The 15,016-nt window shown below is 44.5% G+C and overlaps 1 protein-coding gene across 12 annotated transcripts in view; it reads right to left on the bottom strand.

The window, feature by feature from the left end:
* Positions 1-15,016, bottom strand: part of FOXN3 (forkhead box N3) — a 215,088-nt gene that overhangs the window by 101,979 nt on the left and 98,093 nt on the right. For all 12 annotated transcript variants that reach the window (XM_042790642.1, XM_042790639.1, XM_042790641.1 and 9 more), the window contains exon 3: positions 7,317-7,453. In XM_042790642.1, the coding sequence (XP_042646576.1) occupies positions 7,317-7,453 (137 nt within the window). The remainder of the gene's footprint in view (positions 1-7,316; positions 7,454-15,016) is intronic.

Below are 15,016 nucleotides of genomic sequence, written 5' to 3' on the forward strand. Positions count from 1 at the left end.
ATTTCAAAACACATCCCTAGACTTTCCTTTTCCCATGAACCTAAGTGGAAACATCTATGGTGCCATTCCAGGCTATCTTTGGAATAAGGCTATATTTATCTACAGAAGGCACAGAGGAGGGGACCAAAAAAAAAAAAAAAAACCCAAAACAAAATGAAAAAGCCGAACAACTGGGAAGACTGTTCAACAAATGGGACTATGAATAATAACATCATAAAGGAAGGAGCTAGTGTTTGCCTGGTATCTAGAGAAACCTGACAGGCTAAGGACGCTGCTTTACAGTTCTTTACCAACAGTCTACAAACACGCAGGCAAAAACAAAGACTCAACCAAATCTTTATGTATTTGGCAAATGGGAAACAAGCCATTTGTACTATTTTGAGGGTATGGATGAGAAAGAATTGAAAACATCTCAGCTGAGAAGTCTCAGAAGCATTTCTCTAATTTTAAGAGGAATGAAGACATGATTAGAGCGTTATTTGTATTTTTCCCAGCCATTCCTGCTGCGCTCAAGGGTGCTGCAGAAAGGATGCATAAAACTGGCTAAGTAAAAGGAGGGAAGACTCACACTTTCTGCTTCTTTTTCTGTCAAGGATCTGCTGTCACCTTTCCCAATCTATCTACCTCCACCCCACCTCCCTCATATTATAATGTGCAAGAAAATTCCTTTTAAAGAGTAAGAGCTGATCTGTTTTGTTTTTTGAAACCATGCTCAACGGGATACTTCCCATAACACAGAAGTCTACTGGCTAGAGAGCTGATGAGAATCTGTTAGAAAACGAGACCTGGATCAATAAATCCTGAAATATTTATGCACTGATAGCATTCGAGACATCCACTCAAGTAAAAGTTCTTTTTCCTTTGCTACTTCTACCTGCCATCAAGGGGCAAATAAATAAAGCAGTATAATCCCAAAATATAGATGCTCTTCAAATCAAGACATGTTATGGTGTCAGAGGGCACAATTTGGAAGAACTTGTGTTCTCTGTGATCTATCAACTACAGAAACAGTGCAACAGAATTACCCAAAGACTGCCTTATTACCACACCAAGAGAAGAAAACTCATTCTGACTCTATCCAGGAAGTGAAATATCTAGATTGATATTGATAAAGGGGTTGTAACATGCACAGAAATTGATATTAGACTGCTCTATGGTCAGCTTAACTTCCTACTGAAAGCAAACCCGATGATACAGAATTAAATCCATGTTTCCAGACTGCAAAGGACAACCAGTTAATTTCTTTTTTAAGTCCTTTCTTGCACGGGGACACCCCGCAGCATCTTTCAGCGCTTCAAAGTTCTCAGTGAATGGGAAAAGGTTGTTTAACCAGCTTCACCAAACGACCACAGAAGGACATTCCTGCTCTCAACTTACAACGCATACAGATAAGAAGAGTGCTTATACATCGCCCAAAAAGATAACCTACAACATATTGACTTTGATGCAGGTTTAGCTTCCATAAACAACTGCGAGAGAGTGAAGCTTGTGACGGTAAAGCCAAAAACTGCAAATATTTGAAGAAGCTGTTCCAGCAACAGCAGTTTCCTCAGCGGAGCCGATCAACGGCAGCTGTCCTTGGTGGGGAACACTTGGCTGTTTGGCACGCGTGGAACAGCTCCGAAGGTGCCGGCCCTGAGCGGGCTGTATGGGGACTGGGTACCGACCGCGCGCCGCAGCGACCGCTCGAGGAGCTTTTGCTGCAGCCGCGCGTGGAGCTCCTGCCGCACGGTCGCCCCTCGCCCTCCTCACTGCACGGCTGGGACGACTGGTACTGGTGAGGTGGGAGCAGAAAGCTGGGACTAAGAACGGTAACACGGTGCGTTTTCAGTCTCAAAACGCCATTTTTTTTTTAGTTCAAATCCAAATGTAAGCATGCCCAGACCACCTCTTCTGCCATTCACCACAGGGTTTGTAGCTATTGGCAAGTCTCAAAGCTTTCTTCGTAAAATCCAAGTTTCACAAATTTTTCATTGTGTCTCTATTAATAAATTTCAAAAGGCAGAGAAGGGGTTCATAATCACAAAGTCCCCTGTTCTTAATCTCTACCTCAGGATAAAGAATAAGGAAAAATATTTTTATCAGAAACTTGTATCAGAAGAGCAGACACTGGTAAGTGATAAATGTTTAAGGAGATCGTAGCATTTTTAGGGAAGCCAGCTGCAGCAAGTAATAGTGATAAGAGACACTAAATTCCATAAAACAGAAGCCTCTCCAAATTTTTCACATCCCAAGCCAGTATAAAGTTTCATAAAACATTTGGTCACTCATGTACCCGCAGGCCCTCTGTGATCCACTGGCCTACGCCTGTACCATCCACTTCAACAAGAGAGGGGAAAGGAAAACCAGACCACGAAACCATGCACATTTAATAAATGAAATACTGTTCCAGAAAGTGACTCTACACAAGAAGCAGAGGTGGTTTTCTGCCGACTCCTTGTTGGGCCTGGCCCTCCAGCTGCCGAGACAGCAGCACCAGCCGGGCTCTGCAGCTCCCTCTCTGCCAAAAACCGGCAGAGGCCACGTACACCGACTGCGGATCGACTGCTCTCCAACAACCAATATTCACCTGTAGTTGTCTTCTGGTCTGTCCCAGCCCTGCAAGGGTCAAGCCCTCTCTACAGAGGGCAGCCCAGCTGAAACGCAGTGATGAACACCAGAGGAGGTATTTTTCTGATAAAGTGCTTTGTTTGATGTGCACAGGTAGACCCCATGTCCAGAGCCAAGCACAAATCTAGTTCAGGACTAAACTGGGGTCTTAATCCTTCCTGAAGCAGAACCTAACAACCAAGCTCAACCAAGGAGCTGTTCCAGTGGCAAGGAGCAAACCAACAAGGAGCCCAGTGAAAGCCTTCATGAACAGGCAGGCTGGGGCAACCCAAGGAAGAAAGCACTGTTCATTTTGTACCTCAGGCACCTTTGCAATTTCACCAGTTATACAGCAACTTAGGACAAATGCATCGATGTTTGCCACTGGCTTAATCAACTACAATTAGCAAAACACACTGGAAAAATTAAAAGCAGTGCAGTAATGCCCCACAAGTCCGTAAAAGGATCTAGCCAATACTCTGAGTTGGTCACCCAAATCTTCAAATATTTTTTATTCATCTGTGAAACTAAAAATTTCTGTTATTTTATATTACATTTCATGATAGTTTTCAGCAGCAGTAGGAGAAACAGAACTGAGAACTAGCCCCATGTAATACATACAGAGACAAGAAAAATCCATTTCAAGATCTCCTTGAATCACAACTAGAAGAGAAAATGTCACCTACACTTCAGAGTCAGAAAAATGGAAATAAAACATAGATGAAGTATCAGGGCACTGACTTAATATAGTTACTTAACCAAGTTTGTGTCTATATATTTCAAGGTTGCTATTGCCAACACGATTGTAAATATTTAAAAAGAAACAAACTAGACTACAGCACCAGTTTCTCCACACCAAGGAGTTTTTTTCTTTATAACGCTGTGTATCAGTGTTAGTTTGCCCTTGAAATTCATCATAGATAACATGATACGTGCTTCAGTTAGAAGAACCAGATAAAAATCCAAGAGGTTTTTTCTGTTTGGCATGAGTATTGTTTTTTAAGAATACACATCCACTTCAATTAAAATTAAATAACTCACATTACTATATTCTTCTTCTTACAGCTTACAGATAATCTTCAAGCTGAATTGCTGTATCAATTCTGATAACTGTAGTCTGAAGTTCCTTCTTACGTACAACACTTGTAAGGTTGCCTTTTTTCCTGAAACTATGGTCTTCTATACATGGAGCCCAAGGTAATCCAAACTTCCTGGTTTGAGTCATATGTCTAATCTCAAACGGTACTAGTATAACATCGATTTAGCCATCCAAACATGGGTACACATCATAAAACTCCTTCATAAAAGGTCTTCCCTGTTATATTTATGCAGGATGCTCTAGTGAAGTTGTAAAGCTAAATTATCTGATGTAATTAACTCTGCTCAGAAAGGGAGAATTTGTCTGTATAGTGATCATCTTGCTTGGGATATTTTTACAATACATTCCTCCAGTCTGTGCTCAATTCACCCCTAAGCTGCTTATGCAGATACTAAACAGAACATGTGATTCATTTGTGTATCCTTATTCTTTTAAAACATCTGATAAAGACAAGCAAGAGGTCAATTTGCCCCTGTGGAATCGCACCAACTGATCCTTATAAACCTTGTAATTCCTCCGATTAATCCCGTTCCTAGAGGCAGGAGTAATACTGGTGAATTATCTGGTTCCAGACATACTTCGTTAATATTGGGTGACATAGTTTCTCTCAGTCGTGGGCTTCAGTTATATAAGACGGATAGACAGCAAAACCTCTGCCACCCAAGGATTTTTTTTTTTAGACATATTATCCTCACCATCAGAAAAATTTCCCCTGGAATTTGTTACTATGACGATGTATTGCTCTGGAGATCTGACGATGGCAGAGTAGATTTACATTTTCTACCCATTACCGAAGTCCTTGTACGCGAACAAGAAAGCAATCACATACGTATGGGATTACTGTTTTTGCAAATGCACAGGGAATGTTCAACTCCTTGTGAATGTATCAGAAATATATTTGAATAAATGATTTTGCCATGTAACTGCCAATGCATAATTAAATTAATCCAGCAGTTACTAATAGCCTAGACCAGCCTCGTGTTGATGATTCGCCAGTCATTAGTAGATGAATAAATAAATATTTCAGAAGACCATAGGAAGATTAAGTTGTATTTGACAGCAGAATTGCTGAAAGACATCCAGCTAAAAATAACAGTGAGACCATAATTTCTTCATACAAAACCCGGCCTCCCTTGGGCTTCTATTTGCAAGGCAGTTGCTCCTGCAGCTACGCAAGCGCTTTGTTTTATGATGCAGTCATTACAAGGAAGACTCGAAAGAGCTTGGCTGCACAAGCCATGTAGCAGCAGCTCTGACAGCCCATGGTTTCCAGGGAGAGGAAGTTTCCCTTTCCGTTTTGGGACTTGCTTGCGGGTGTTTCGGTGGCACCCTCCCTCTGTCTCGCTCAGAAGACAGCTTTGCCATTTACCCAGCTACAACCGGGCACTGGCGAAAGCAGGCAGCCTTTCAAAACGCTTTCTTAAATCCCACGCTGTTTGGCACGTGCCCGTACACCTCTCCCACGCACGAGAACAGGCTCCGAGGCTCCGGCCACCCACCCCGTTACAAGAGGGCAGCACGACGGACGCCCCAGGTCTGCGGCTCGGCGGGCGTCCAGCCAGGTGGGGAGCACGGCGGGCAGCGCAGGGTGCGGGCAGCCACCCCGGGCACGCAGCACCCGGCCGGGGCGTCTCTACGGGCTCGTCCCTGTGAGGACCGCTCGTGCCAGCGCTGCTGCTGCGTCGCTTCCTTCAACCTAACCTGGAAAAGCGATCTGCCAGCTCCCGCCGGCAACGCCTGCCAGCAAATCCCACAGCGGTTCTGACAAACCCGACCCATTGAGTCAACAGTCACTTCATGCATGAGAAAAAAAAAAAAAAAAAAAAAAAAATTGGCACGCCTCCTGCTTTAAACTGCATGTGTTTGCTTTTTTTTTGTTTGTTTGCAGGGATTAGAAGGGATCAAAATCGCTCCATTTCCACGTCAGATGTGCATTACACTCTTACTTGATATGAGAATCTCCAAATAAATCTGTATGGGCGCAATTAAAATACTCTTAAAAAGGCAACAGAAATGATAAAGTGAGGCTCTGGAAACAAGCCTCGTTCAAACACATAAATTACAATTTTAATGCCATTGTTCCAGTCATTTATCTGTCCTTCTGCAAAGCACAGTAGTGGCGGGATTGCTGGGAGCAGGGGAAAAGTAAAAGTGAAAAAATCCCTTCTAAAGCTGGTACTACGGATAATATTTTTCTAGAGCTCCACATGAAACACAAGACAGAGTGGCCCGCTGGTGCTGCGCTGCTTCAGGAAAGCCCCAACCCCTGCACCCCCCGCTGCCGGCTGCCCCCACATCAGCCGCTCTCCTCAAAACAGAGGGGGGAGAAAAATAAAACAAAACAAAACAAAACAAAAAAACAACACCCTCCCTCCCCTCCCGCGGCGCCGGCAATTCCCCCGCTCCCCGCGGAACACAAAACCCGGCTCGGGATCCCGATTTCCCAAAAAAGTTTCGGGGCGGCCGCGGCTGCTGCGCGGGATTACCCGTTACCACGGCAACGGCGCGCGGCTGAGCCGCGACGGCCGGTCCTCCCGCCAGGCAGCGCCGCGCGGCCCCGTGACGCAACGGCACCTGCCCGGGCTACGCGTTGCCGCGGAGACGCCCGCGTTGCTATGGCGACCATCACGCTCATCGGGCGGCGGCCGCTCCCGCGCCAGCCCCGCGTGCCCGCCCCCCCTCGCCGCCTTCAGCACTAACGCGGACACGGCTCCGGGGGGAAACAGAGGAAAAAAATATACAAAAAACAACCCCAAACCCCACGCGAGCCAGAGTCATTTCTTAGTCCTGGTGACGCTGCTGACCGCACACCCCCCCCCCCCCAGCTACGGCTGGTTCAAGGCGCCTTCTTGATTTTGTGGGGCGCGGTACAGCACCGGGCACAACCGGCATTTCTGCCCTGCCGCAACACGCTGGCAACATTAGGAAAAAGTGAAGGAAAACAATTTCCGTATTAGCAGCGGGGGAAAAAGCAGCTGTGTCAAAACCCAGTGTTTGGGTTGCAGGTGCTGGTAGATGATCATTCTTCCTTCGCTAACGGTAGTCGTAAGCAACAGACAGGTCAAAACCAAATGCAAAACAAATGAAAAAAAAAAAAAAAAAAAACCCGGCCCATGCCTGCTTCACCGAGGCAAGGCAGAAAAAGGGCTCCCGCTGTGGGACGACGCGGCGCTGGTGGGAGCGCGCAGCTACAGCAACGGCTGTTGGAGTCACCCCAGGCCGGGAGACCCGGCGGCTGCACGGGCAACACGGGCCCCATAGCTCACCTGCGGGGAAAGCCAGTCCCTCAGCTTCGTGCGAGAGGACTGCGCTGTCACCTACTGCAAAGGGGACAAGCGGACACTCCAGAGCTCTCCGTTTGCTTTACACGCATTTTACTCCCAGGCGTTCTTTTGCCAAAAGGGCTCCGGGGCCCGCAGGGGAGCCGGACCGGGGGCTCGCTGCCGCCGCGCGGGCGGACGGGCAGGCCAGGCCAGGCCAGGCCAGGCCAGGCCAGGCCGCTGCCGGGGCTTCCGCCGCTAGCACGTTTCCAAACGGCATCGCTTAATCACACTTAACGTCTTACCCGAGATTCATAAGCAACACTGTATGAAAACATTTAGAGTTGTAAAATGCATCTAGTTCTTACCTTTGATATGCCTGAGGAGATGTGGGAGGTGTATTGAACACATGCGAATATGGGTGATAGGGTGTCTTTTTCAAAGCCTGAATAAGATTTTGTCTATATTCTGGGTCTATACACCACAAGGACCCCTTTCCAATACTCTGCAAAGAAAAAAGAATTAAAAAAAAAAAAAATCAAATATTTGATCTAATGGCATAGCCTTATTTATTTAGCAGTATTTGTCACAAAAAGCAGTGGGGTTTGGATTTTATCTGACAGAAGTGAACACAGTTTGCTTGCCAGAGATTATTGCTCCATTAATAATGTATTGCAACTGTATGATTTAAATCACACTTCTGGGGGTAAAAAAGTAAGAATGAATGTTTGGTTGCTTCCCCCCTTAAACTCCACACACCCCCCCCCCCCTTGTTACTAGTTAATATGATTTAATAATACCTGGCAATTTCCCCATTACCCCATATTGGAAAAACACAAAGCTACAGTTACTGTTAAATGGAAACTCTGAAGAAAAGTAGATTCTTTTTGAAAGTGATTTTCTTTTCCTTCTACTGTTATACTAACAAGAAACAGGGCTAGAAAGGAGGGGTTTAAACACCCTAGCAACTGTTTTAAAAATAAAAGGACTTAATCCTTCAACCCACATGACATCAGTGCCATTACACTACAAGAGGAAATTAATCATCTTTTCTCCCCTAAGGGGAAAAAAAATACCCAAAAAACCCAAAAAAAAAAAAAAAAAAAAGCACCCACAGCACAATCAGAGTTTAAACCATTTAGGGGTGTTGTGAAATTGTGATCAGTTAAAACAACAGTTACTGTAATTACCCTTTCCGGACACATGGAGCAACACAAGCAGTCAATCCATAATGCAAAGTCTACACTCAAATTCAGTATTTATTCTGAAGTTACAAGCAACACAATTTCAATTCTTGTCTCAAGCCCATCAGAGGTCATGGTGCAGATATTCTGAATTGCTTTGTGCGAGTCCTCAGACAGAAAAACAACTCTCCCTCAGCTCTACTATGAAAGCATACAAAACAATTGCTCAGGAGCAGCCTTAGTCTGCTTGAGCATACGTAAAAGCAAACAACAATCCTAATTATTGACTGAACTCCACTGGCAGGCTATCAAGGCATTATGGTAAGATTTTTGGTAAATGTTGATGTTTTCTGGAACAGGCAGGGGAGGTTCTAGATGCTTTTCAATCCAGGACTATCCTTTTTCTCAACTCCAACTTCTATCAGTGGAACAAGGCTCTCTGTGTCAGGTGTTGAAGAACATACACACACACACACACATACAAAATCACACCGAAAGTGGGATATTATTTTCTAAAGCCACAAACAAGACCAAAAGCAGACACTTGTTTCCTTCCCAAAACTTGGCATCTTTGTGGAGCCCTACCAACCCTTAAGCGTTCCTCTGCCTCACAGGCGGCTTTAGGATACACAGTGCAACGTGCCAAGTGCTTACAGATCTCCTTCCGAGCTTACAGACAGCAAACCTGCACTAAATTCTCCCCCCAAAACACAGAAAAATTGAAGAATCTTCCCCAACGTCACTCAATAGCTGCGTGAGAGCATCTAGCAAGTTCACCGCACCAATTCAGAGTTGGCTTTAAAGAAAAGGAGAGGGGCTGGCACAACCCACGGGAGCCACAACCGCTTTCTGTCAGAAACAAGCACATCTGCTGGAGGGGATGAAGAAGGAAGCACCTTCTGCATGCTGCTCTAGTGGAACCAGGAACATGGGGTCAAGCCTCTTCAGGACAGCGGGGTTCAAGCCCATCTCTCCCCTTGCTCCCCTGGGGAGTCCTACCACAAGGCCACTGGACAGACTAATGAGAGACATCTTCCAGCTCTTGAGATGAAGCAGGGCCCTTCCATGGCCAAAAAGCCCAAGATTCGAGGGGTTAGAGATAGAGAGAACAAGCAAGATTCTTTGGCCTTCATTCTGGTAAAGCACTACAGCAGCTGACTGAAAGATCCACTGCTGGTGTCAGCGGTGGAAGCTGTGCGCCCCACATCTCAAACCAGTTAGCAAAAAAGAGGTTGTTATGTTTAGTCCTCTTAAATATGGGACAATGAGCCAGAGACCTGACGTGATAGGCCTAATAAGTGACTTTTTAGGCAAAGGACAGAGTCAAAAATAGAATCCAAACCTCTCAAATTCCACTTCCATGCTCCATCCAAGAACGAGAGCAAGAAGAACATAAAATTTCCTTTTAAGCAAGCAATGTGCAAAACTAGGAACATTTTTCAGAAGAAAAGCTTTGCTGGATTCCTTACTTCTTACAGCATGGGATAAGCTTAAAAAAACCCTTACACTTAAATACCATCTACCTTATTTGTACTTACTGGAACACAACATATTATTCCTAAACTTCTCTGTTTTTTCGTTTACTTCCAAGACAGACTTTTCATCTACCTGGAAGAGATTACTCCCCCAACCCCGTCAGAGTTAGTTCAAGTTCAGGGCCTTACAAGATGAAGTCACTACAGAATAGTAACTTCAAAACCTTTCGTTACTGTTAAGCTAAGTTTGTTTGGCTTGTCCATATTCTTGCAAAAGCCAAGAATAATCTCACTGAAGAACAGAAACTCTCTCACACAAAAAGTATTGAGAGGAATTATATTCCTTGTTAACAGAAACACTGGGAAGGCAGATTTGCTATATTTTCACTGCAACTGAGCTGACTTATAATTTAGCGGCAAAAACAAACGCAATTTAAGGCAAAGCTCTCCAACCATGCAAAGTTTGTTTTTTTAAGATGGTTACTTTTGTTTTTCCACAATCACACAAGAGAGCAGAAATAAAAAGAAAACTGAAGTGTCTTCCGGTTAAGAGTCCTTCTTGACTGTCAGAGGTGTGAAGAGCTTCGTTAACTGTCTGTTTAGATGTGTCATTAGTTTTATCATATACAGAGCAATCACGGGAAAAGAAATCATTGGAACTCAGACCCATTGGTTAGTGATTAATTTCCATCTTATGACACTTGGCGTGCTGCTTCACTACCTCCTCCAAGCCAAAAGTCAATAGTGGCTCCAATCAAAAGCCAGCAAGGAAGGGAGAAAAAAACCCTGGATTACATTTGTCTCCCAGGCAACAAGTGACTGAGGAGTGGATAACAGCCCCCTGATCATCTCGGCACTGGAGTGCTTTCAGACCTCCCCACATGCCGCCTCCTCGCAGGGCCAGGGCCAGGGCCAGCCACCTCCCTCCCCGACTCACAGGTTACTGCTTCTGCATTCTTGTTTATGGATAGTAAAAACAAGGGGACCGTTACTACGAGTCCCCTTCACCTTGTCCAAAAGTATAGTTGCAGTTAAGCTATTTCAGAGGTACTAATGGGGAAAGAAAGTAACATGTAGAAGTTATCCCATAAAAGTTTATGACTGAATACCTTTTCTTTTTAAAAAAATCCTGATTACCTTTTCTATTAAGAAATTGTTGTGCCTTTTTCTGTCAATATATAGGTAGACTGTATCAGGATATTGTGTACTAAATCCCTACTTATTCACTATTTTGCTCTTCTCATATCTCAAATATACAAATCTGACCCCCTCCCCAACAATTAAAACCAGCACATCCCATAAAAAGGTACATGCAACACTCAGTGTCCAACTGTTTTTTGTCCCAATGGACTGCACAGAGAAGTTTTAAAATCCTACTTTACACAACCTATTAGGATCCAAACAGAAACGTCTGGTCATCTTTTAGCAGAATTGAAAAACAAGTTTAAAATTTAAAAAGAATTAAAATGCTGCTTGTCAGCTCTTTCAGTTGTTATAGTTGGGAACAACAGCATTATCCACTATTAAAACTCCTCATTATAAAGAGTTTGCTTCCATATACTCACAACTAATTGCCTGGCCTTACATATCACCTATCACCTGCCCAAAGCTCAATAAAAGAAATTGTGCATTGAGCTCTTTCCAAGACCAGTGGCTGCGAAAAAATACATACCCTGTCTATACAAAAATTCCAGAAAATGTTTATTTGAGAAATTTGTTCCCTGGTTATTTTAGCACAGACTTGAAATGTGTTAGGAACGCAACTTTTTTCCAGAGTTGTTCTTTTCATTGCCATACAAGTCTGCCCAAAATAAAGCTTTCCAAAGAGAACAGATACAGCCACTGCAAAACAAGCAGGCTCAGAGGGGCACTGGCAATTTCAGATTGTCCCTTCTGAAGCTCCGGTTACACGTTCCCTCTGAATGTGCACAGGACTGTGCTCAAACCAGGGAGGAGCAGCTCCAGGCGCCCGAGGGGAACAGATCCCAGCAGGGATGTAGCGGATGGAGGTGTCTGAGCTGCTGCTTCCCTGGTCCTCCCTGCACTGTTCTCCCCCCGGCCCTCTCGCATGTGCCCTGCCCTTCTTCCACAGGCCCATTTCAGCCATTTTCCTCAAAGAAAACCATTTTGCTGGTACAATTTTATGCCGTTTAAAGTCATTGAGCTGGCTAACATGAAGGGCCTGATGAGCACCCAGAACTGCTGCAAAGCAGGGGATGGATGGGGGGAGCCAGGGAGCTCTCCTCTCCTGCAGCATGTGCCGTGGTGACACCCCGATGCGTCTCTTGGAACAGCACATTGAGAAAGGAAAACTGGGACCCTGGCTGGACATAAAGCTGCTCGGAAGAGGAATGGGGAAACCAGTGTGACACGGAGCAGTGGTCCGTGGGAAAGCTGGTGTGAGCTGAGCAGCGAGGCTGGCAGACACAGCCCCGAGGGAAAGACCAGGACAGCATGCAGCTGAGACCAGAGACACCGAAATGCTGAGCAGTGACACAGGGGGAGGCTTGGAGGCTGGGGGGAGAGGAGCCAAAACAAGAGTGACCCCACAGCTCTGCACAGGTGCCCAGGCTACGTGAGCAAACTGAGAATTATTAAACTGAACTCTTTCGGTTAGGGACCTCTCTACTCCAAACAAGTGAACAAAACCAGAACCAAGCCAACAGCTCCCCACTGAGTAGATCTGTCCTCTTACTTCTCCGCTGCCAAACCGGGAGGGGATGAGTGGCCACGGCTAGACTCTGCTGAACCAAAACTGTCAGCAATCTGAATTAGGCATATGGTGGCTACCCAGGCTGAAGTGGTGCAGATGTACATTGTCTTTAAGAAATACGCCACACTGGTTACAGGGGTGCTTCAGGAACTGTAAAAGCAAACAGAAAAAGCAGAAATTTCCTAGTACTCGAAAAAAAAGGGCATTTCCAACTAGCATCTACAGTCCCAAGCTATCAAATCTTGAAATCACACCACTGTGACTTATCAGTCACTGCCTAGCTCAGTGTAAGTTGTTGCAGTCATTAACACAGGACCTGTAAATAACACGAAGGACACCTTTTGGTGTCAGTATTCACCATTACTGATCTAAGGGTTTCTTCTCGTGGATGAAACCTACTATTGTTACAGCAAATGACCTCTTTGCAAGTAGTAGTGGAGAGATTACTGGGTAGCAAAGGTTTTTACTCTAAGGAAATATTTATCCTGAGCTCATTGTGCCCAGTTACCCTGCAATAGCAGACTTGAAGCAAACCCTTCACACAGATCTGCCACCAAGTTTATCCATGGGAATGCCATACAGCTTCTACAGGTGTCCAAGTATGCCGTGTGAGCACAGAAGTGTTCCTATAGGATCAAAAAGAACTGGATCATAAAAATACCCATGATGTCACCACAGAAATTAAAACAACTGTTTGAGTAACTACAGCCAGAACTAGAATCTGAAAAAATAATTGTTTTAGACCAGAAATAGATTTCTGGGCATAAGGTACAAGCAAGAACATTTCTCAATTTCTACGTCTGCATCGCATCTAATGCGGCAGGATGAAGTCAGCGGCCTCCTCCTCACTGAGGCCGTGTCTCTGGAGCCACTGCTGACTGCTCACCCCTGTGCAGGAATCCTCTGGGGTGGCGAGAGCATGCTCAGCGTTGTCAGGCAGCAAGGACCCATAGAAGCTCCCAAGAGAACCGGCATGATGGAAATGTCTGTCTGTGAAAAGCGCCCGGTATTTCGCCCACTGCCTGACACTGCAGTCACCCAAAACACAGCGTGATTCTGGGAACTTGGACCAAAACAGGCTTCTGGTTGATTCCCAAGGACAGCAAGCTAACATTAAGAACTCCTCCTAAAAAACAAATTCCCCTCTTCTCACCTTATGAAAAAACCCACCTATTTCATAAGAAAAGCGAAGGATTTTTGTGAGGAGATGGAGAGGCAGGAGGAAGGGAAGTAAAATACTTTCTGAGTGACACCTTATGACACCCTGCCTTCAGCTCTGAAACACACCAAGAGGAACACAGTAATTACTCCAAAGCGTACCTCAGAAGAGAATGACTTGCTTAAATAACTTCCTTGCACTACGCAGAGACACCTGCCAAGTGACTTAAAAACCATCCCACAATACAACACAGATTACACACCCTTCACCAAGTGCGCTGCTACTCTTGAAGGTTTGAAAACGTTGTGCTGGCACTATGTGAAACAAGTGGCTCATGACCACACAATTCACGGAGGCTAGAAAATGCAAGTCGACTGCGACCACTGATGGCGTGTTTAATCAGCACTGCAGCAGCAAGGGCAGAGACACTTCTCAGTATCCGAGGAGAACTTGTACCACCAGGAACACTACTCAAAAGCCAGCTCTGTGCTATTCACTTGCAGACAGCAGTGCTGAGAAGAGTGCACCTTTTTACTTTTTTAGTTCAGTTACCCATCCCTCCCGTCAGTATCACACCCCTCCAAATGAAGGGCATCACTGTTAAAATAGGACCCACTCAGAATTGTAGTTCCTTCGTTTACGTGAGGTAGAATTAGCATACTGTATCAAAAGTGGGGAAAGATAGTCTATAACAAATTTTAAATTATTTAGCTGGCAAATGCTCAGGAAGATTTAAGATTAAGATGCCAAAGCTGGTCTGCTGGTCTGTTTAGAACTCCATGGTTTTCTTCAGTCATCTGTGTTTCAACTTATGAAGACAAACAACGTTGCTTGCACTGCTCGCCTACATTGGTTCTCCAGTTTTAAATGGTTCTTATGAGTGGTCACAGATAATAGTAAACCTTTATCCTCTTTAACAGCTATGTACCTTACAGGCAAGGCTGGTGGGTTCTCCAATTACTGCTTTTTTAAACAAATTAAGTAATTTGCAGAAAGACACACATAGAGCATTTGAATCATCTGAAGCCAGTTAGGTTTTTTTTTAAAAAAAAAAAAAAAAGGAAAAATGAAAGAAATACAACAGCTAAGAAATTCTTAAATAAAGAAAAACAAAGCCACTGCCACCAGTTGCTATTATTATAAAACACATTCTTTAGATCCACTGTAATCTCATATAAAAATTAAAAATCACTATTCGTGCAGTTTAAGGGTAGATTTTCTTCATTCTCTTCCAATATTTCTAGCACAGATCAGTGAAATTCTATATGGCCAGTTTTAAAGAACTGCACTATAGATCTTAACAGCAATTTTAATGACAGTAACAACTGCATGGTGAATTTAATTTTCAGAAACCCTCACACAACCCCACCACCACCACCACCTATGAACTCAAAAGCGTTCCCCTCCCCTGCCCTTCCAAGGAAAGTTTGGCAGTGTTATGTGACAGCTTGACACCAAGAGAAAGCTCAAGTAGTATTTGCATGCAACATAACAAAACCCTCACACCTGCTTCTTCTGCATGTTTTCAACTCTTTTT

The sequence above is a fragment of the Tyto alba genome, unplaced genomic scaffold, assembly GCF_018691265.1.
Source record: "Tyto alba isolate M040663 unplaced genomic scaffold, T.alba_DEE_v4.0 Super-Scaffold_18, whole genome shotgun sequence".
Lineage (NCBI taxonomy): Eukaryota > Metazoa > Chordata > Aves > Strigiformes > Tytonidae > Tyto > Tyto alba.